Source organism: Chamaea fasciata, unplaced genomic scaffold (genome assembly GCF_029207755.1).
Source record: "Chamaea fasciata isolate MVZ Bird 193981 ecotype frontalis unplaced genomic scaffold, bChaFas1.0.hap1 SCAF_3, whole genome shotgun sequence".
Lineage (NCBI taxonomy): Eukaryota > Metazoa > Chordata > Aves > Passeriformes > Sylviidae > Chamaea > Chamaea fasciata.
In genome coordinates, this window is record NW_027094088.1 from 20,952,681 (window position 1) to 20,976,160 (window position 23,480).

The window sequence follows — 23,480 nt, forward strand, 5'->3', positions numbered from 1 at the left end:
CCGGTGGAAATGTGTTTTGACAACGTTGAAAGCACAACTGAGCAATGTCAGAGAGACAAGGGAAGGGAGATTGTGAGTTAGCTGGCTGGTGAAGGAGCTGACAGGCAGCTCTGGTATTTGTCTTCAGACCTAGCACAGTTTTTGAACTGTGTGAAGATCTCATTTGTGTGTGGAGCAGGGAAAAGATGACAGGAGACTTTTAGTCTTGACAAATTTAAATTGAGCCCAAACCAGACAGTTAATCAGATTCAATAAAGTTCACAACAGTCTTTATATTTGTCCTTCTTGCTTCTTAGTACCAGTACAATCACGAATGAAAACATCCAAACATAAGTAATTCGTGGCTGGTTGGTTGGTTTCCAAAGAAACAGAAAGCAAAAAATAATAGACTCTTGTCAGGATGGTAGTCTGAAAACTTATCTGCAATGTGTGGGTGTAGTTTATGTATATAATCTCTATTAGGAAGAAAAGAAGTCCGATTTATGAGTTTATCCCCTCATAAACCACAAATATTTCTCTTAGCACCTTGAACTTTTTATCTGACCAAAGTTATGACAACTGGGTTCTGGAGCATCTAAGTGTATTAATACTGCACTCACAAGGACCCATGACGGATGGATTTTATTGTTTAACTGGAAAAAAACTGTATTGTATTCTTAAGTCTGTTTCTTTAGCATTCTTTAAAGAAAATCTCTTTGGTCTTTAAAGAAAGAGAGAGATTGGTACAGATGTCCCTCTATCAGCATCTGACAGGCCAGATGATTTGAAAAGGATATGCTTGTTGAACGGCTTTATGAGTGCCAAGAAAAACTATGAGCATGGAAAGAAAGTTGCTACCCATGAAGTAGAGGTCTTGCTGCAAGAACCCCAGCCAAAGTTGCTGGTGGATTCAGAGAAATGTTTCTCACCTTATTACTAGGTGCCATGTTACAGCTTTTAGGATATCAAATATCACCTGTTACACCTCTGGCATCTTTAGGCTGCTCTACTCCTACAGCCCAAACTGTGGAAGCTGTTCCTTCCTCCCTTTTTTCCCTTCACCAGCCTTCCTTCCTAATAGCACAGTTAGAGACCATGACGATATAGGAAGCAGGAATTTCCATCCTGAGGGTCTAGTAGAAAATAACTTCTGTGTTTTTCAGATTTTTGTTAGGAACTTGTTTATGTTTCCAGATACTCTGAGGGTCCTGCAGTCCTTACAGCAGGCAGGACTCTGCTTCAGTTAGGCAATGTCCTTTAAAGGTGTGGGCTGTGTGGCTACACAGGCAAAGCTTTGGGAGACAACCACATAGATGTTCACTTAAGGCATCCTGTGGCTGGTGCAAGAGCAGCAGCTGGACCTGCAGTACAACATCCTCAAGCTCTTTGACTTTGCAGCTGTTGCTGCCTTCTTTGAACTAATCTGTGACTGTTCCACCTTCCTCTTTTATGGTAGTATGTTTGTCCTCTAAATAGTCCTGTGCCCACACCACCCTGAAGTGGTGATGATGTGACTGCTGGGGTTTGATCCATCCCAGTGAGACTCCTGCAGTGTATTTGTGTGCCATAAGGACACTGAGGAATAGTATATTCACAATGGGAAGATGTACAGAGGTCCTAGGATCTAGTTAACCTACTGGGGCGTAGTACAAATCATTAGTTGTTTTAGTTCTGAATTTTGCTCCAAGTATTTTTCTAAGTCCACTTCCTGCAGGTTTGAATGCATCAATTTATTTTTTTCTCATCCAGAGCAGAGTTCTTACTGTGAGACAAATATTACATTCAGTGTGGAGATGCTACTCTAGTGGCTGCAAAAAAAGACACCAAGTTTACAGTTATCCCACAAGATCAGAATTGCAAATGCACCTTTAATATTGCAAGAGGGTGAGGGAAGTGGACTCCTTGCAGTCATAAATTTTCTGTATTTTTGCTATAAAGAAAACTTTCCACGGTACAAACAAAATGAATGAAACTTTGTAGAGCACTTATGTTTCAACAGGCTTTAAAAAAGAATTAATGAGAAGTCAGAAGACATCTCCCAGATGAAGTATTATTCTTGTCATTATGGTATAATAAAATTATTTTTTTATTGTTTTCTCTTCAGGGGTTCAAGACAGATGATAATTTAGATTTTCTCTAATACTAGTCTGTGCTAGAAATGCTAGACCAATGATGTACCAATAGATCATGAGATTTATATTATAGTTGTAGCTTAAGACAGTGACATATTTAGGTACTATGCTTAATGTTACTGGAAAGTCCAGGTCCAAAAAGACTGAATAGAGACCCTGAGAGCAAATGGGAAAGGAAACATCACCTTTTTCCACCAGGTAACAAAACAGTTTGAGCTGTAGTTGCCCTGATGTCAAATACAATACCACCTTTGAGAAAAAACAGAGTTGAGAACATGTGGCGTTTAAAATAAGATTTTTTGAGACAAAAATTTGCAATAGGTCTTTATTATACTGCAGTTTTTCTCTTTCTGGTCCTGTATAGAAGCATTGCAACACCTTGACTTGCTTTGTTAACAAACCTCTGTATTGATATTTGGTTTGAGGGTATCAATGGAAATTTTGAACCACACTTGAGTAACATGATCTCAGACTGAAGATCATATCCAACATGCTGGCCTGAGCATGGAAATCAGGAGGACATTTGCTTCAGTATGAACTAAATAGATACTTGCTTCAGATTAACTAAAGGAAACCCCTGTTCTGGTTGGGTGCCCTCTACATTCCCCATGTAGATTTGTTCTTCTGCTTATGAAGACCCTCATCCAGCATCCTTGAAAAGGCAAATGGAAGCTTACATTGATTTAGAAGTTTTTTGAAACTGCTGCTGCTCAGCTTCTGAAGCTATGAATGGTTTCATGTTTCATTTTAAGAAACAAGAAGGAGCAGACCTGTATGGTCTGTTGCTGTGTGCTGATTAAAAGTGTTGCTACTGCCTTTATTTCTCTTTGAGTCTTAAGTGAATTTAAGGAAAAAAAAAATCACAGGTGTGAATTCTATATACTTACTTTGGATGGCACATGTAGGCTAGTCTGTCTAATCTGTTACGAGGGAGAGTGTGGCTTCCCCGACAGGCCATTCAAAACAGAGGTTAAACTTAAACATCAGATTTTCCCTTTGGAGAGACCTGCTTTCCTCCATGCAGGGTGTAGGGAGGAGCTGAGGATAGTAGCTACACTACACTAAGGTTTGGATTAGAATGTAGGAGAACATTGTGACTCTTTCCCATAGTGCCTATCCTCACATTTGGGCACTTAAATACATTTGCAAGTCTGTCCCAAAATGACTAAATTATAGTAATTTCTCTTTGGATTGCTCATTTATAACATGCATACATGCAGCTAATCAATAGATGAGACAGTGAAACTAGTGGATTTACAACTTAATATGCTGGAGTCGATAATGGGCTTTAAAGACATTTTCAATTCAGAAATCAGCACAATATGTTATTTACTAAGCTTACGTGATCTATTTTATATCCATTTAAATATCCAAGGGAAATACAGAATCCAAACCAAACTTGTTATACTTCAGTTTTAAAGTTATATTTCAGTATTTACATATTTCACCTGTTCCCTAACTAATTCATCTGGCTGGTGAAAGCCACAAGCAGTTCAGACTCTTCTCTTTCAGCAGGAGCTTTTCGCTGAGAAGCCCAACCCACACTAGGAGGGACTAATGAAAGGACGTGATGAAAGTCTCTGTTTTATTTAGGCATTAACGTTTCAAAGTGAAGCTTAGCTAGCTGCTTTCCTTGTTCCCATGCAGCAGACATAGCTGTCTGCTTTTCTCCGTATGTATATGAACTCAATGTTCACCTGACAGCACAGAAAATGGGAATGGGCAGTCTGCAGAGACAGCTTCATATGCTGTGTCAAGGTGAGTTTCCTTCCAACAGGACTTACCTTTCCTGTAAGCTTAAAGTAGAGGGAATTGTACCCATGTGATCCTAGGAAGATCTGGATGTTCATCCATCCACATTCTTTTGGGTTTACTTGGTTTCAAGACTTAAAATCTGAAGGCAGATTCTCTTCCAGTTACTCTACCAAATTCCATTACCACTCTTGTTTCTTGTCTTCTTTTCAAGCCTTTCCTCAATGTGGAGTTGATTCCAACCCTTCATATGGCAAGACACAGCTGCTAAGGGTCACTGAAATATAGAACGTGTTCTTTATTGGACCTCGTTGTTTTCATCAACAGGGCAGTCCATAGCAGCTGCAATGGGAAAACAAGATTTGTGTTCCTTTTTACCTTCATGTGGCATGGGAGCTTTTCAGCCTACTCATTGAGGCTCTCCACTAGCTTATGCAGCCAGAAGGGGCAGGGATCCCCTGTAGCAATCCCCTACTCCAAAACTGGGGTAACATCCCATAAAGATCTGGAAGGAAAGTGTCAGATCTCTGCTCAACCCCAGTATTTTGATGGGAAGCTGTGCTTTGCTAAGGAATATATCCCTGAAGTGTACACCTAAATGTGTCTGATCAATACCCCCTGCTAATATTCAGAAAATAGGTTGAACTTGCCTCCAGGCATAGAACAGAGAGAAGTCATCCCTCCTTGCATAAACACTGTGTGCTTCTGGCCTTCTGTTAATGGTGCCTGCTCTGTACAAAAAGGTGCAGAGCAAATCTCTTTTTCCTGGCTTATACTGGCATAATTGGACGGCACCTTTCCCAAATGGCTACCTGCATATTTTCCTTTACTTTCAGCCAGTCTCTGCTTGGAAAGCAGGTATCTTCATGTAGGAAGTGTAAAACGTTGAGGAAAGGAATGGAAAACCTGGTGAAGAAAAAAGCCTTTTGAGAGATTGAGGTTTGTACTTTTGAGCCCTTCATTTTTTTTTAAATACTCAGTTCATTTTAAAGGTGACATTTTAAGTTCAGGCACCTACTCAGACTAAACTTTGGCTTTTATAATGGAGCTCCAAGTAAATTGTTTATGCTTACCTTTTAATGTCTCTCAGAAGTGATTACATGCAGAGCAGGCAAAGTTTGAATGAACAGCTAGTACTATTCAGTACAGGGCAGAGAAAAAGGAATAAAAAAATAGGAAGTAAAAACCTTTTAGTCTCCTTTAAAATGCTGCTTTTATTTCCCATTGTGTTGGCAGAAAGCAGGGATTTAAAGCTGTGAATTGCCTGGAGGCTGTGCTATCTTCCTCTACTTAGCAGCAGTTAGAACTGCTCTTTTTTTGCATGTGTTGGATGAGAGAGACAGAATCAGAATGGTTGAGAAAAGGGAATAAACTAAGCTTGCATTTAACAATAATATGACACTTCTATTGTACCTGTGTAAAATGGGATCTAAACCAATAACTGTAGTTTCCTGAAGCTGCACACAGGAACACAGGGGGATATCCTGGGACTTAATTAATTAATGTTTGTAACATGATGTGAGATCCTATGATGAAAAGTAATATATAACTGCAAAATCCTAATTTTATGGAGCACAACTGACAGTCAGTGGCATTTTCAAGGAAACTGATGAGGGAGTTCACCTGCAATCTGTGTTAAGATTCAGACTGTCCTTGTACAAGTCCCCGTAAAGATTTCCTTCAAACTGTTTTTTTTTCTCTTTACCTTTCTCTTTCCCTGTGACAGCTGTTGAGCTGTGCAAAGGCAAAAATTGCAAATAATTGCTTTCATAGGGGAAAATCAAGAAGTCTTTCCTCTCTGTCTTCCATTCACCAAAACTACAGCCAAAGTCTCTTTCTCAAATTTTACAGAAAAGAGAAATTGTTAAATACTGCACCCAAATCATTTTAAGATCAGATGGAAAAGGGTTTGCAGTGTTCAGAGCTACTTTTCCTCACATTATCATACATGATGTTATTTGGAAGGAGATGAAGAAGATGTCTCATGGCACACATATTTGAAGTCAAAAATGTAATAGGGTCAATGTGAATTATTGGAAAACAAAACTTCAAATGAAACCAGGAGGCAAGATACTTGGTCTTGACAAAAGCACATTATTTCTGCAGCAAAGTAAAACTGAATGCTATAAGATACCTTGAGTTAAGAAGTTCATGGACATAAATTACCCATTTTTATGGATAACAAAAGCATTCATGGTTTCATTACATTGGTTGATAAAATTCCTACCACTCTGGACATTATTAGGGAAAAAAAAAAAAGAGAGAGAGAGACTAAGAAGACTAATGTTAATGTGGCAGTCCAGATTTTGTTTGTTCTGATTCTGGCCATCAGCCAAAATATCAAATGGAAAATACGGTTTATGGCATTAGGAAAAAATTCAACATTAACCCCCTAATGCTCCATATTAAGGATGTACCCCCTACCATTTGCAGGTTTGAGCCCTTAGGCTCTAGCTGATGTTTGACAGCAGCAGTTGTGGTTGTTTTTTTTTTTTTGTTTCTCTTGCCATGTCTACAGACACTATGGAATAAATCCATGAGAGAAACCCAACTATATGTTAACAAATAGGGGATGGAAAGTTGTTGCTTATCAGGAGCACTGCATGTACTACTTATGTTAAACATAATCTTGGAGTTCAGCTGGATGAGTGCACCAGTAGTAATGAAGAGGCACAAACTCCAACCAGGCTTTGTGTGCTTGACTTTCCCAGTTTTTTTACCTTCCCTGAAGACGTTTCTTCCCATATTATAAAGCTCCACCTGAAAGATGCTTCATTCCTATTCCCCTTACGACTGAGGCACATTGCAAGTTCTGCACAACCTTAATGTGTTTATGCAGATTCCACATTACGTGGTGTGTGAGTTTGGAATGGCACACAGATCTCCCAGCTCAGTTCTGCAGGGTTTGACATTGCTTTAAAATTGTGCTGCATTTTACATACCATGAAGTCTTTGCTGATGAAGCTGCTCTCTCCTCTCTCACTCCCACCAGCTCTCCACAAAGCACACCCCACTCAGCTAAAGATCAGGACATACAAGATAGGCACATTTTTCCAAGGGTGACACATAACTGGTTTTTGTTGTGATTCATGTATCTCATGCTCTATTGTGTCTCAAACAGTACTATTTTTTCCCTTCAGATGTAGCCTGTCCTATTTTGAAGAGAAATTTAGTCTAGTTGTTCATATTCAACATGAATATTGAACACAAAAGTACCATTTGGGATAAGTAGTGATGTCAGCTTTGAACTGACTAAACCCAAAGTTTATGGGAAATTTTCCCATCATCTATCTAGTTTATAAAAAGAGCTGCTTCTTTCCTTCTACCTCACTTTCTAACTGTGAGGAATAGTAAACATGGGTTAAAGTGGAAAAATATGGGGGGAAAAATAAGGTGAAATATAGTTTATTATACAGTAGGTCTTGTGAGTGTTGTTAGAGATAAAATATTAATGTTAGGAAAACATGTTGACACCATCCTCTAGATGGTGCCTATAGTGGAATGTCATGTCATTGATATTTTGGTTTATTTGATTTATTTAGTCATGCAGAAAAATAAATCTTTTTTGGGTTTCATTATTTCTTAGTAGAAATTAGACAAATACAGATGGAAATACATTTTTGAGAAGGTGCCATTCAGTGATGTTTGATGAATTTTTAAGAAATAATTATTAAAGAAAAGAGAAAATAAGAGAAAAGCGAAAAGGAGAGGAGAGGAGAGGAGAGGAGAGGAGAGGAGAGGAGAGGAGAGGAGAGGAGAGGAGAGGAGAGGAGAGGAGAGGAGAGGAGAGGAGAGGAGAGGAGAGGAGAGGAGAGGAGAGGAGAGGAGAGGAGAGGAGAGGAGAGGAGAGGAGAGGAGAGGAGAGGAGAGGAGAGGAGAGGAGAGGAGAGGAGAGGAGAGGAGAGGAGAGGAGAGGAGAGGAGAGGAGAGGAGAGGAGAGGAGAGGAGAGGAGAGGAGAGGAGAGGAGAGGAGAGGAGAGGAGAGGAGAGGAGAGGAGAGGAGAGGAGAGGCGAGGCGAGGCGAGGCGAGGCGAGGCGAGGCGAGGCGAGGCGAGGCGAGGCGAGGCGAGGAGAGGAGAGAAGAGAAGAGAAGAGAAGAGAAGAGAAGAGAAGAGAAGAGAAGAGAAGAGAAGAGAAGAGAAGAGAAGAGAAGAGAAGAGAAGAGAAGAGAAATCACTGAAATAGCGTTGTTGACTTTGCCCAAAGAGGTTTCTTTAAGGTTTTACCATCAAAAGTGCAACATCATTGGTGTTTTAAAAGTGTACTGCTACCCAAAGGCCAACTTGATTTTATTTGATTTCATTTTAATGTGCAATGCATCTTAGTTTTCTTTGTGTTGCTTTGCTTTCAAGTCAAAGCTAGGGATTCAGATGCCTGGTGAGACTGCTCAGGTCCCAGGGGTGCCAGGAGAGAAAACTGTCTACTGTGAAAATAGGCAGCAACTCCAAGAGACAGATTCAGCTACATGCAATTCACAATTCCATACATGCCCTGCCAGGAAGGAGGAAAATGAATTGCAATGCAGTATTTTTATATCAGGTATTAATTGTTGTTGTTTTCAGAATATTTTGAATTTAGATTAGTGCTGTTTTTAAAGGTTTTTTCCTAGTACAGTCCACAAGCCTATGCAGGACAGTTGGCATAGGAAATGATTCAGTTCTGTGGTAAGTGACACAGGGTGTGCAGATTAGGGTTTTGATTAAAAATGCTGCCAGCAGGGTGCTGTTAGGAAAGGATGAGAACATGGGGTCACAGAAGAGAAAAGTTGTGTTCTCTGGTGTTGATGGCAAAACTATCATTTATCTTAAAAATAAATTACAAGAACATTCTTAGAGTTAAAAAAAAAGAAAGCATTACTTTTGCCAGTAATCTTAAGGAAAGAATGTTTTATTATCATGTAATCAATGTTTGTTTTAATAAGAAGCCATTTTATGTGCTTTACTTTGTGGGTTGAATTTATTCTCATACATTTTTAAACGAAAATTTCCTACATGTATCTATAGAAAAGCAAGCTCAAATGTAATGAATTTTTGAATGTAATTTCCTAGCCATTGTAAAAGACTGCATTGATCCATCTCAGGGCTGGGAAAGAAAGAGTGTCCTTTCCTCCCAACAAAAGACAATTTCGATGAACACTCCCTGGGCAAAAATGTTTAAAAATTATTTCACATTTAATAAGGGACTATCTGGATTTATGAACTTAAAATTTTATTTAAATATTTGTCTAGTTTTATTCTTTGGGTTTTTATTTCCCATAAAAATTATTACCTGTGTGGTACATTTTACTGCAATTGAAAGCCTGTTAAGTCACATCAAATAATCAAGTCATTATTTTAAATTAAATATATGTGTTGAAGGGCAATTTTTAAATTCTAAAATGAGATGAAAAGTTCTTAAAATGTAAAATTTGAAGAGTGAAATTGACAAAAAATTTAATGAAAAATCGAAATTTTTTTTTTATATAAATTGGAAGGAAAATAACTAGTGTAACATCAAGTTCTTGTAAAAATGGAAATTCTGGTTACCTGTAGGCAAGATAATTTCTGGTTAAATGAATAACATGTTGGTTTCTGTTTGACTAACCTTTGAGATTTTTCAGTACTATCATGGGAATAATTTATATTCCAGTCCTCACTGCTACAGGAATAGACTCATAGATTACTTGTGTATCCATAAGTTATATCCTTGTGAATCTGAGCATAAGGCTTTAGGAATAGAGTAGATTTTTTAAATGGAAAAGACACAGTGTGCATGATATACGCCCAAGAAGGAAGGCAGCCCAAAGGACAAGTTAGTGTTTGCATGTGAATATGAGCTCAGTGTATTGTTTAAAGTGAAGGCAAGGGGCTAAGAATAGTAGAATAGTCTTGGAAATAAGAGTGAACATCAGAGTCAAGGTAGAAGTGCTCCCAGTGCTTTGCATAAAATGGCAGATGGGAGCTGGATAAGATGATAATGGAAAGGTGAGGATAAACTGAGTGTCTTTATAAACTCCCAAGCATTCTCTCTTGTTTCTGTCACATGTGGAGGAATCTGTTTGACTTCCTTGATGGAGAATTCAAAAATTTTAGTCAGATGATGGTTAGACTGTTGTTCTGGCTGTCAGTGGACCATAGCTTTTTCCTCCCTTGTCTAGGGAGAATTCCCCATCTCTGTTTCTAGACAAGGGATGTTCTACTGAACTGCCTTCCCATCATTCATGTCCATGGGTTATGAAAGAGCTGGTTTGGATCCCTGTGCCACTACAATTAGCAGTGTGATAGTGTCTGATGCCACAGGGTTTAGTTAGAGGCTCACAGAAAGAACGAGCTAGCTTTTTATTCAGCTGTACAAGATACCTGCCAAGTAGAGATTATGGTACAAAGAGAAGATAGGGAGAGAGAAGAAACCAGAGCCTAACCTTAACATGACTGGTGATGACTTTCTGAGCTTTGATTATTACCCCTGAAGAAGGGACAGATATTCAAGATGCCTGTTGGGCAGCTCTTCAGTGGTTCAGAGATCTTCTGATGTGTCTATCACAGTTTGAACTCATTCCCTGAGACCTAGGCAACTGGGTAAGCTGGCCTGCCTTGAAAGAAGAGGAAAACCCCAGAGTGACACCCCTGGAAAGTGCTGCTTCATCAGATCGATAGATTCAAAGATGACTAGGTTGTGTAGTTGTATGCAGTTTAAACATTTGTGCAGGGAGTCCACCCGTGCAGAGTATTATTGACAGCTACAGATCAATGCTAATTTTTGATCATTTTCAACCTACAAAGACCTCTTGACCCTGTTGCCACCTTAGGGGCACTTCAAGTAGTCAAAAGCAATCACAGTAGGCAGTGTAAAATCATCAGACCCTTGAAGGCTGCACAGCCTTGCCCGTGCCTGGGAGGAGGAACAAGAGGTAGTGAGGAAGGCAGGCACCTTGCATTATGGATGGCATTGCCTTTGAATGGCATGAAAGACTATGCTAATTTGTTTCCAGACTTTAAGTGACTTCTCTGTTCATGAATTAAAAAATAAACAAACAAAAAAGGCAATCTGAAGCAAATCTTGACAAATGCATTATTCATGATTCATGTTCTCTCGTTTTATGCTTGGAAAAATGTGTTAAAACAAGGTTTTCTTTTAAATAACTTTCATCCTAATCTACAGTGAGAAGAGTGGAATTAGGGGAGGAGTGTATTTGTTGCTGTTAACAGCTTGTGCTGCCACTGGCAGCATGTGAAGCACTTTACAGAGCGAAACCAAAAGTCCTGCCTGGAGTAGTGGGGTGCTCCTAGAGCAACACCAGAGGAGGAGATCAGGCTGCCAAAAGCAAGGACCATGACAAAGGCTGGGCTCTGGGCTACAGGGTGTGATCAGGTCACACTGGCTTATCACAATCTCTCTCCTCTGTCAGGTGTCCATTTCTGTAGTGTTTACATGGAAAGAATGAAAGGGCCATAGAAGAGGAATGTGAGACTGCACACACTTAAATGTTTGCTGGAATATTCTTAATGTAATGACTGATGGAGTGAGAATGCTTCACAGCTGGGGACAGAGGAAGGAGTCATGGGCTTGAAGTCCATTGGATTCCATGGTCAGCCAGTCTAGGAACACCTTAATGTTCACATTAAAATTTTATTTTGTTGGTTTTCTTTTAATGGTGAATGAAATCTGGACTGTTAGGACATGTAAACATGGGAAATATGAGTTTATGGCTTTGCAGAGGAAGACTGGGGGAATATTCCAGACAATGGTTTTGTTCCTGTGCCTGTTTAAGGCTGTGTCGTTGCCCACTGAAGCCAAAGTTACAGTGCTATCACTGCAAGGTGTATTTTACAATTTATATTTGACCATTCCAGCAGGACAGTATTTCTAGGCTAAAAATGTCATGGGAGGACATAAAGTGATTCTTAAAATGAATCACCGAGTCTGCCATCCATACTCTTTTCAGCATCAGCCTTTGAGCTGAGCAAATTCACAACTGGCAATGGCAGCAGTGCAGGGGGGAAAAGTGCGGCTCTGTATTCTGGGAGTACATCCCCTGAGCTTACTTCAAAACCAAACAAAACAAAAATACATGTAAACCGTTTGCTCTTCAAGAAGTATCTGTAGGAGCCAGGGATAAAAGTCATCCCTGGAAGGAATGGTTTAGCAGTCCCCAGAGAACATGATGAACTGTAGGCAAGGAAATCCCTCCATCCTTGTTTCATTTCAAAGTGTAGTGAGGATTGTAAATAATTAAATCTTGGGGTTTAGTGGGAAAACGGTAGAAGGTGATGAGAAATATGCCAGTTTTCTGGTTAAAAATAGAAATGCAGTGTTTTGTAGCATTGCTGCCACAGAAACCCACCCGATGATGCAGCTCATTAAAAAGCAGAGCCATTGCTTTTTGTCTGATGTTTTTAATAATGTGTTTGTACCTTCGGAGAGGCTCTATGTAGCAGTTCAGGGGCAGTAATTTAATGCTGTGCGCTCCTTTCCTCCCATCCCCACCCCCGAACCATGGAATGTAAATTTTAAGCTTTTAAAAGTTCTGTTTTGAAAACCCAATAGATAGCTGTCCTCATAAAAACTATTAATACAGACTACATCCAATTGTAAAGCTAATTTTAATCATGTTTTGTGCCAACATAATTTCTGATGCCAGATTTTTATGCTAAGCATGAGTCTCAATTTAAACGTGGTTCTTTAACCTGCAGTTCATAATTTTTCAGTCGGCTGTATAGGTTTTTTGGCTATGGCAGTTTAAACACTTCCACTTTCAAGGATCTAAGCCATAAATGTTTATTAAAAGAATCTATAATGAAATCAGGTTTGTTATTTTTTTAATGGCTGCCTTGAGTATGTTGGATGACTGAACGCACGTTGTTAATCATTAAGTACTCATGTTACAAAAAGTGTTTGATAGTATTGCCATCTAGGGGCTGAACGAAATTCTCCGTACTGAAATAAACTGTAATTGAACAGGTGCTGCAATTGACAATATACATATGTTTTTGCTTTATAGCCCACATGCTTTCCATGTTTCTTATGACAAAAGATATCTCTAAATGTCCCACAGCAGCCAGAGCTTTTTTATATATAATCTGTTCGAGGTGATTGCTATTTGCATTTCAGCTTATGCTTTTTTGGCAGTGATGACTGGGAATTCCTAACAAAGAATTATACTTTTTTGCATTATTAATCTTGCTAGTGTTTGCCCTGTTTAACAGAAAAAAGGAATCATTTATCAGAAAAGTATGTTTATAATCTGTACTTGTGGCATCTTCAGATTTAATATTCATAATGGTCATTCAAATGCTGTGCTATATTTATCTAAAAGACTAACTCATTGTTTTGAGGAAATAACTATTTAAATATTTATGGTCTAACTTTTAATATTTAAAAAAAGAAATTAATATTTCTTTAAAATTTGTTTCTGAGTCTGATAGCTCAACAAATGTTTAAATATTAAACAATTGGAAATGTTAGCATTTAACAACTTAATACGACTTACTGGCACAGGGAAATTGACTTCAGCTCTTTCTATCACATGAAGACAGCTGAATTCCTGCGCTCCCTTTCTTGTGGTCTATATAATTCATGCCAAAGTACAGCTGAAAATGCGATTAAATATATCAGTGATCAGTTGAACTCCTTTTGTCTTTGCTCCTCTGATCAGACACATCTGCACAGTCTCCTGCTGGAACATGTTACTCCTGATCTTTGTTGGTCAGTGTGCCTTTTGTGTCTGCTCAACATAATTCCATCCATGGCTGTTTTCCTTTCCTGATCAGATTTTGTGCTGAGGCTCTCCTTGCCTGAGCAGTGTCAGGTCTGTGTCAGATGCTGTTTGGGGTGAGCTGGGATGCCAGTGGGCCCTCCTGGCCATGGCTGATGTCCATTAGCCTGCATCCCCCCCATACCTCTCTGCTGGGCTGTGCTCTGGTGTGGCAGCAGGTCAGCCTCAGTCCTTACAGCCCTGGCTGAGCCCGGTGTGATTCACAAATTGTTTATCCAGATTACCATGGCCTAAGTAGCTGGAACAGGACAGCATGCCTGTGAAATGTCACTTGTACACACAAGATTTGTAAGATTTCTGTGGAAGCAGGCATCACTCATGTACCACAGGTTTTTACATTTGAGTCCAGTCCCAGGAACCTTCGTCTTCACTGTGCAAGCTCAGACACATCCTGAATGAACTGTAAGTAGTGTCCTAGCTGAGATTTAGATTGTGGAGGACTCCCAAGGAATTCACTCCAAAGGCTATATCATAATGATAGATAAATTTTTTAAACCCTAAGAATTTATTTTTGAGGCTCAATCATAAAAAAACCCCAAAAAATCCTAGTAACCAGATGGGCTATTCTGCAAAGCAGTCAGAAGTGACCCAGAGCTGAGGCCTCATTTTCCAAGTGACATGAACCACAGATGCTGATTACTTTTTTAACTAACTCAAACATCTGTATTCTTGCTTCAGGGAACAAAGCATCAGGCTCATTTATTTGGATTGAAACCTTTCACAACATATCATATTCATGTCGTAGCTGTAAACAACGCCGGGCAGGTTTCAAGCCCCTGGACATCTGTGCGCACTTTGGAAGCTTCACCCAGTGGCCTGAGCAACTTCACTGTGGAAAAGAAAGAAAATGGCAGGGCTCTGCTGCTGAAATGGTCAGAGCCCTCCCAACCCAATGGTGTGATTAAGGTAATCTTCATCTTGACAGTTCACTTGATTAAAAAAGATAAGGGAAATGCTGAATATCAAATTAAAATATTTTTGCTGAAAAAGACTCTATCGGATGTATTATAGTTTAAAATAAGATGGAAGTCCTATATAAGCACAAGACACTGTGAGTTCTCTATGATTATCATTATATTAAAGTGAATAATAACATTCTTGTGCTACTCTGTGACTGTAAATTTTCATTTACACTGAACCAAATTGTTCATTTAATGCATAGAAAGCCGCACATGAAAACTCACAATCTTACTCATCGTAAAATTGGACATGACCAAAATGTGTTTGTAGAAAACCTGGGTTTAATAGAATGTTGCTCTGAAATTTGAGACTTCTTTTAGCTCAATGGTTTCAACTGAGTGTAAACCTTTACCTGCAAGGTTTGAAACTAGATGGGTTTATTTGGGGATTTTTTTCCATAAGTGATATTCTTTAGAGCGAGTCTGTGAGAAGCTTTCTGCTGGCCTGTGAGAGCCTTGCAATGAAACTTGATAACAATCAAATATAATGAAAACTGTCACTAAGTGATTTATTACTGCATTCAAGATGAAAAAAAAAATCATGAAAATTGGATCAAAACACTCCTTTTGTATCAATGATCTGTTTGTGTGCTGATTGTTACTAGCAAGAATAAGTTTCTGAATCACTGATTAATAGTCCTTACCCTATTGCAAAGATCAAGGGTCTTATCTACTGGTTATTAACAAAAATTGTTTTGTTTTGGTTTCCTTTTATCCTTCCTTCCTTCCTTCCTTCCTTCCTTCCTTCCTTCCTTGCCTGCCTGCCTGCCTCTCTTCCTTTTTCTTTCTTAATTCCCCAGACCTACAATGTTTTCAGTGATGACCACCTGGAGTACAGTGGTTTATCTCGCCAGTTCCTCTTCCGGCGCCTCGAGCCGTACACCCTGTACACACTCGTGCTAGAGGCGTGCAATGCAGCAGGCTGCACTCATTCTCCACCCCAGCCAGTCTGGACAGATGAAGCTCCCCCAGTGTCCCAGATGGCACCTGTAATCCAGGCAGTGAATGCCACCAACATTGAGCTGAGCTGGCTGCAGCCAATTAATCCGAATGGAAAAATAATTCGCTATGAAGTTATTCACAGACACACAGGAGAGACTGTTGCAGGGCACGGAGCAACAACGGAAGATGAGAAAATTGTCTTCACAGAATATAACACTGAAAGCAATTCATTCACCTATAATGATAAAAGTTTACAGCCATGGACAAGGTATGAATATAAAATACGCACCTGGAATGCAGCAGGCTACGCTGACAGCTCCTGGACAGTGGCAAAGACAAGTCAAACTGCCCCAAAAAGCCTTGCTGTCCCCAGTTTATCTGTGGTGTCAGCCAACCCCCATAAAGTGCTCATATCCTGGACGCCCCCAGCACAGCCCAATGGCATTCTCCAGTCATACAGGCTGCTGAAGAATGATGTTCTCTACCCTTTCAGCTTTGATGCTGCTACTCTCAGCTACATGGACGAGGACTTGCTGCCCTACACGGTGTACAGCTATGCAGTGGTTGCCTGTACCATGGGGGGCTGCTCTACCAGTGAGCCAGCTGCCATACGGACACTGGAAGCAGCTCCTGCCTTGGTGGACCCCCCATCTCTGCAGGCTGTCAGTGCCACTCAAATCAGTGCATCCTGGGCACCTCCTCAAATACAAAATGGGGATATCACTAAGTACATACTGAAATTAGGCAATGAAGAGTATTATCCCGGCAACAGTTTGCAAATGCTGGTCTCTAACCTGCAACCTTACACGCAGTATGATTTTGCATTGATTGCTTGTACTGCTGGGGGCTGCACCTCTAGCACATCCCAGTCTGTGATGACCATGGAGGCTCCACCATTAAATATGGAAGCTCCCAGGCTGCTGGTCATGGGCTCAGAGTCAATTGAAATCACATGGAAACTCCCAGATAAGCCCAATGGGAAAATCACAAGCTACGACCTAAGGAGGGATGGTGTACTTGTTTACTCCGGTCTGGAAACTCGGTATCTTGATTTCACCCTAATGCCAGGCATGGAGTACAGCTACACTGTCACAGCAAATAACAGCCAGGGCAGCGTCACCAGCCCCTCAGCTCAGATAAAAACCAACCCCTCTGCTCCATCTGGGATGTTGCCTCCTAGGTTGCAGGCATGGTCTTCCAGTGAGATTTTGGTGGCCTGGGATCCTCCTATCAAAGTAAATGGTGACATTAAAAACTACACAGTCTCAATCCACAAGCCTGGTGAAACAGGAAAGAAGACTTTTGACTTTGATGCATCTCATGTTTCCTTTCTGAGACGGTCATACATAGTGGCACAGCTACAGCCCTACAGCAGGTAAGTCTGGAAAAACCCATTTGTTGAATAAATGTTGTGGGGTGGTGCAGTGGGCTGGCAGGCAGCTCAGCCATCTTGCTTAAACAGATAGTCAGACCCACGGAGTTACTTGCTAAAAAGCAAATAATAAAACAAGGAATATATTTCTTTTAAATTTATAGTAACACCAGCTTTATATCACCTTGATGAAGTGCACAGTGTTGACTTAGATTGTAATTAATAGAAGGGGTAATTCAGCACTCTGCTATTGACTCCCAAACCTGCAGTCTTGTAGTGGTGTATCTTTCACATGGTGTCTGTTATCGAGAATAAATAGGGTTTTAGTTGACAAAATTTGGGGTGGGGAGACCTAAGTCATGGTCGCTGGCCCATTCACAGAGTAGCTGAGGTGAAATTAATGGAACATGTTTGAATCCTCGAGCTGGAAACAAGTGATTTGTGATTAAGTGAAAGCTAAAACTTAAGAGAGGGTACCAGACTCTGCTACAGAAACACACTTGATACTGAACTAATATCTTCCCCACTAATTCTTGACTATTTACCTGACCTTTCCTTATGTATTTGTGTAGGCATAATTTGTGTGTGTTACATGGTTGATAAGTTTGTCTACTATTTACATATAACTAATCTAAATCCAAAGAGAGTAATAGAAGGGCTCTACAGCTCTCAAATGACATCCAAATAATTTCTTACAATGAATCATCATTTTGATTTATATCATCAAAATCAAAATGACTTTGATCACGACTCCTGCAGATGTTAACTGCTCTGAAAAAAACCCAAACCACACCCAAATAAAAACCCAGAAGACAGTGTTCTTCCTCTTTGGACACAAGGCACAGCACATAATCTGTGTGTTCATACAAACTGCGTGCCTATTAAAAATTCCTAAGACCGGGGGAAATTAAGAAATCCGCCAGATCTCACGCACGGTTTAGCTTTGTATCTGCAGCGTTTTAATCACCTTGCTCCTGCTTTGTGTTCCCGAAGGTACGAAGTCCAGCTCCAAGCTTGCACGGAGCTTGGCTGTGCCTCCAGTGAGTGGGCATGGGCACAGACGCTGGAGGCGCCGCCGGCAGCGCAGCCGGCCCCTCTCATTGAGATACAAACAGCCGGCGGCTTCCAGTCGACTGCTTCCATCCTGTGGACCGGCCCCAAGCAGCCAAACGGGAAGATTTTATACTATGAACTTTACAGGAGGCGAACAACTCAAGCCCACATAAATTTAGACCTCGCACTCGTTTACAATGGTTCTTCAACCTCCTTCAAAGATGACAAGTTGCTGCCTTACACAGAGTACGAATATCAGGTGGGAATTGAAGCTATTTAGCAGCTCTGATTATGATTTCAGTACACTTTCAGAACCTTACTATACACTTACAAAGAATATACACATCTCAATTCTAATGTTAATAGTATTGTGAAACCTGAATGATTATTGTGAATGTATTTTAAGGACTTGAGAAGCTGAAAATAATTCCATACAAGCAATATATTAATTCAGCATTTGTTTAGCTTAGTAGTAGATGCCTGTATATCTTACATGTTGAATGTCTGTGTACTCTCAAGAGCCTCTGCAAGTCTCTGTTATGGGAAATTCTAGTTCTCTAGTAGGTCGTGCTTTTTTTCATTCTTTTTTCTTTCTTTCTCCATCCTCCCCCAATCTATTATGAATTAATTTTTAATTTAGATCTCAGATTAATTTTTAGATCTTAGAGCAGTTTTCACCCAGAGAGACTGTTTTGTTCTTTAAATTAATCATTAGAATGATAAGCACATTTTTTTGGTGGTTCAAGAGTGAATTTGCTGTTGATGCTTGGTGTTCTCATTTTGTTTAAGATATACCTGAAATAATGCATTCCACCTCTTGAGTAGGGTGAAGCAATCTTTCTTTTACAGGCTCATTGGCTTTATAGGATCACAAGATAATTCAGGTTGGAAGGGCTCTCAGGAGGCCATCCAGCCCAACTTTCTGCCCAAAGCAGGATCAGTAAAGGGGTCAGATGAGGTTTTGGAGAGCTTTATCCAGTTGCATCTTGAAAACCTTTGGGGAGGAGATTGTAACCTTACAGACAGTCTGCTCCACTGCCGGACTGTCCTCATTGCAAAAAAGTTTTTTGCTATGTTCGATCTGAACCCTTTTTGCTTGAACTTATACCTATTTTCTCTTGTCCCCTCCCAACATGTATCATAGTAAAGAAACAGGCTCCACCCGCTCATTAGCCTGCTGCAGGACTGCAATCAAGTCCCTCCAAAGCCATCTCTCCCCCAAGATGAACAAGCCCAACTACCACAGCTTCTCCTTACAGGCACTTTTCCAACCCCCTGATTATCTTGATGGCCTTCCACTGTACTCACACCAATTTATCAATATCTTTCTGGTATTTGGGGGCCAAAACAAAATAGATACTAAATAAAGGCAGGTAATCACTTTCTTTAATTGTCTGGCTGTGTTCTTGTTAAACAGCTCAGGATGCTGGCCATCTTTGCTGCCAGATTACTCTGCTGGCTCGTGTTCAGCTTTCTACCTTTAGGTCCTTTAAAATAGAGGTGCTCCCTAGTTGATCAGTAATGCTGACCCTGTGATCCTGCAAGAAGTTATTCCTCCCCAGGAGCAGGACTTTGCATCTGCTTTGATGAAATTCCCATCTCGAGGGCCTTCTGATGGTCAGACCTGTCCTTCAGCATATCAATTGGTTCCTCCAGTTTGGTGTCATCTGCAAGTTTGACGAGAGCGCCCTGTATAGGTCAGGTTCTTCGGTAGCTCTGCTCCACAGCTATTGCTTTCTCCTTTTAAGTAGCCAGAAACCATGAATTAAACCTAAAAACTTGCTTTATCACATTAGTCTATCCAGCTGCTGCATGCACACATCTCGTAGACTCATCAAGTCATGCAGTTTGGAAGGAACATCCAGAAGGCATCTAGCCTAAATCCCTGCTTGAGGCAGGTCCAGATAGACCAGGCGCTCAGGACTGCGTCCAGCTGAGTTTTGGATCAAGTTCTCCATCCTTGCAGATGCAAGGATAGAGATTGTACAGCCTGTGTCAGCAGAACTATTGTTAGACCAGATTTCCTTGCTGCTTTAGGCAGGATCTGTGGGGAATGTGAAGTCAAGTGCAGATGGGGCTGAGTAGACTGCAAGCATTGGTAGCAGACCCAAACGATACTTATTAGGAATCTTTCTTAGATGAAGAAAAATTCTCCAAGCTGGACGTTGTAGATATTGGCTGTGGAATGTTCTCAGCTGGACTAACTTTTAATTATCTCAGTCAGAAGCTGTTTTTTGGGAAGTTGATACCACAGAGACTTTCTTCAGCTGACATTTTTAATGACTTATCAGTGACAGATTAAAAAAAAGAAACCTCTTTATTGGATTCCTGTGCTTTATTGTGCTGTATTCAAGACTTAGCTTTTTATCTTGGTTCTGCTCCATAGCCAGGCAGAGTTTTTGATTGGAACTCTAAATCATTTTTGGTTTTTTTCACCAGTGGCCATTTATTTCACCATGAGAGGTTTTTCAATGCATGTGTTTGTCTTCTGCTTAAGTCACTTGTAGCAGTCCTCTGGGATATATTCTGAGCTTCTCCATTGTTGACAATTTATATCTTGCCTGTGAGACAAGTTATTCATAAGTATAGGGCTTGGCTTTTGCTATTATGCTGATGAAACCCAGATTTATATTTCACTTAAACAGGATATTGATTCTCCTGTCTCTGTATTTGAGGCTTGTTTGCTGGACATAAAACTTTAAATGCAACTGAATTTCCTCCAGCAGAATGCAGATAAAATCAAAGTGCTGTGATGGGACTCTCTCCAGCATTTTTGGAGATATTGAGATTTAGTTCAATGCTCTAATAGCTTCTTTGGGCCTGAAATCAGGACTTTTGAATCTGGGTTTTTAGGAGTTTTTTCATTGATTTTTTGTTTTGTTTTGGTTTTGTTTGTTTTTTTTTTTTTTTTAATTTGTTTGTTTTCCCAGAAACTTCAGCTGAATATTAGGTTTTATAAAACCAGGTGCAAAAGTTGCTCTCCCAGAAAGGATGACGTGAGTTTAGAAGCTCATGCTGACAAAAGGAACTACGCCCCCAAAATGCTCAGGTCACTGTTCTTCAAGGAAGCACATTTATACTTTAAAGGACCAGTTTAAGCATATTTGCACCTGCTAGTTTGCAGTGGGTGTTTCACTGGCATACAGGGCCTACCTCCATACTCCAAAACACTTGGATCTTTGAAACTCCCTCTGTTGGTCAAGTTGTACATTTAGATACTTATATGTTTTCTAGAGCATCTTTTAGGTATTTGTTGGAATTCTGCCTGATATCCCAAATTCTATTAACCATGTGCTATTGCGTGATATCCTGAAAATCCCCCTGATTTAAACAAACATTATCATTCATGAGGCCCAATGAGTTTGCAAGCACAATCCTTTGATTCCTGGAATATTTCTGAAACAGAGTGTGTAGGCCCTCCTTGGGAATCGTTGAAAGTGGTGTGCAGTGTTACCATATAGCAGCCTATAGAGTCAAACATGTTTTTCTCAGCTAAGGGAAGGCCTTTCTGAGCAGAGACTTGTGGCATTTGGTGCAAAGCAGAGCTGTCACAGTATGGTGTGATTTCCATGCAAATGCAGTATCACTCGTCCACAATTACACTTAATTGTGTTCTTAAAACTGCTGCTTTAGATTAATGGCTTAATGTTTTCCTGGTTTAGGACACATCTTTATTTCTATTTGGCAAGCACAGAACATGTAAAAGACAGAAAATTACAACTGTCTCTCTTCAGAAAGGTTTATGGCTCCCTGCAGAGGTTTATTCTCCAAGAGGACTATTCAATGCACCAAGACAGGGTCTGCAGTACTGGAGCTGTCTGCCTCTCACCACTGTTGGAGGCACAGCATCATCCCTCTTGTGTGTGGAGAGTCCCTCTCATCCTCCTGTTACTGCAGTCAAGTGAACGGTCTAGGAAATACCCTGAGACATACCAGGGTAAATATGAATTGGGTCCTCTCAAAGAGAAAACAAATAGTATTCTGACTTTGGAGAAATAAAGAGAAAAAAGTGGGTGCAAAGTCATGAAGACTAAGGAGGAACCTACTACATGGGGTATAGAATATGTTAGCCCTATTGGTCACTTTCCCGTGCCAGGAAGGACACTTGGTTCACCAGCCTGTCTGTCATATTGTTGGCTGAGCTCCAGTTTGTGCTGATTAGTTACTGACAAACAGGACAATGACTTCTGTGGTTTAAAATCAGGTAAAACTTTTTCTGGTTGACCAGTGATGGATAGTTACCCATTTGTAATGTCCCTCATATCTGGCTCCTCTTCATTCTTTTAATTCCCTATTTCTTCCTATCTCTCTGAGAGAAAGACACACTGCAAAGCAGTGACATTAAAAAAAATGCAGTTCTTTCTTCCATTCCCTGCTTGTTATTTTGTTTGTAAGACTGTTTTTTCTTACAAGGTTTCTGCTTCCAATTAAAGTGAATTTCTCATACTTGTATCTGCATCAGACTACCAGCTTGACCTCAGCTTCTGGAAAGTAAAGCAGACATAATTGTGTTGTTTCACTGATGAAATGATGATACCTACCCTAAATATCCTTTTGCAGAATGAGATACTTCCTTTCCCCTAGTAGAAGGTACAGGATAGGGAAAAGGGCCATTTGAAACCAGGTAACTTTTCTTATTAAGCCCCACCTCAGGCAGTGTGTTTCTCTTGTCAACACAATCTTAAATTCAAGTGTGTTGATGCAATAAAACCTTTATTTTTTCCATTAAATTAAACATGGATATTAGACTGGATTTGTTGGCATCCAGATTTACCAGTTAGACTCTTACAGCGCCACTCTTGCAGGACCCTTCTCAGTAAATTGTGATTTTGACATATTCAAAACCATGGCAAGCTATCCTTTAAAAAGACATTAGTGTGAGTACCAAGGGAAAATATACTCCAAGGCTGTAGATGGCTTGATATGATTTCCTTGATTGTATCTTTTTATTTATGAGGCATAATTTATGACTGCTGAAAAGCAAACTAAAATGAGTGATGACTAACTACAGCCAAAGTAATAAATCAGAAGCAAAGAAAGAAGTGGTGATTTTGATCGAATCTATTGAATTAGCTGTTGCCCTTAGCCATTACAGGTATTGGAAAGACCTTTTAATATCTGCTTATCTCTCTCATGGGAACTTGGTAACAATCTCATTATATACCCACAGGAAACAAATTACTTAATTTTCTATCTTTTAGAGTTAAACCTTTTTACATCTCGCATTAATTACTGGCATTATGCTATGTTATATGGAATGAGCTTCCTTTAAAATTTGGTAATTTTGTTTGAGTTCCAAAGTTTTGCCTATTGTCTTTTCCTTCTCCAGAATGGGTTTAGTAGTTTTATTATTACCATTTGAACAGTGGAGATGAATAGCAATGTTAAGAGGCTCTAATTAACACAGTACTAGAAGTCTGGACCTGAAATCCATCCCATTATATGTTTACGACCTCCATAAGGAGACTAACAATGCTTAAGAGGGAAAAGTATGGGGCAATCTGAGAAGGGGCAATCAAGAAGCACATATTTGATTA

General features: G+C 40.0%; 1 protein-coding gene across 1 annotated transcript in view; it reads left to right on the forward strand.

Moving 5' to 3' along the window:
• USH2A (usherin) overlaps positions 1-23,480 on the forward strand; it is a 380,780-nt gene that overhangs the window by 332,822 nt on the left and 24,478 nt on the right. Inside the window, exons 62-64 of the mRNA XM_066178272.1 lie at positions 14,296-14,523; positions 15,377-16,893; positions 17,884-18,202. Coding sequence (XP_066034369.1) covers positions 14,296-14,523; positions 15,377-16,893; positions 17,884-18,202 — 2,064 coding nt within the window. The remainder of the gene's footprint in view (positions 1-14,295; positions 14,524-15,376; positions 16,894-17,883; positions 18,203-23,480) is intronic.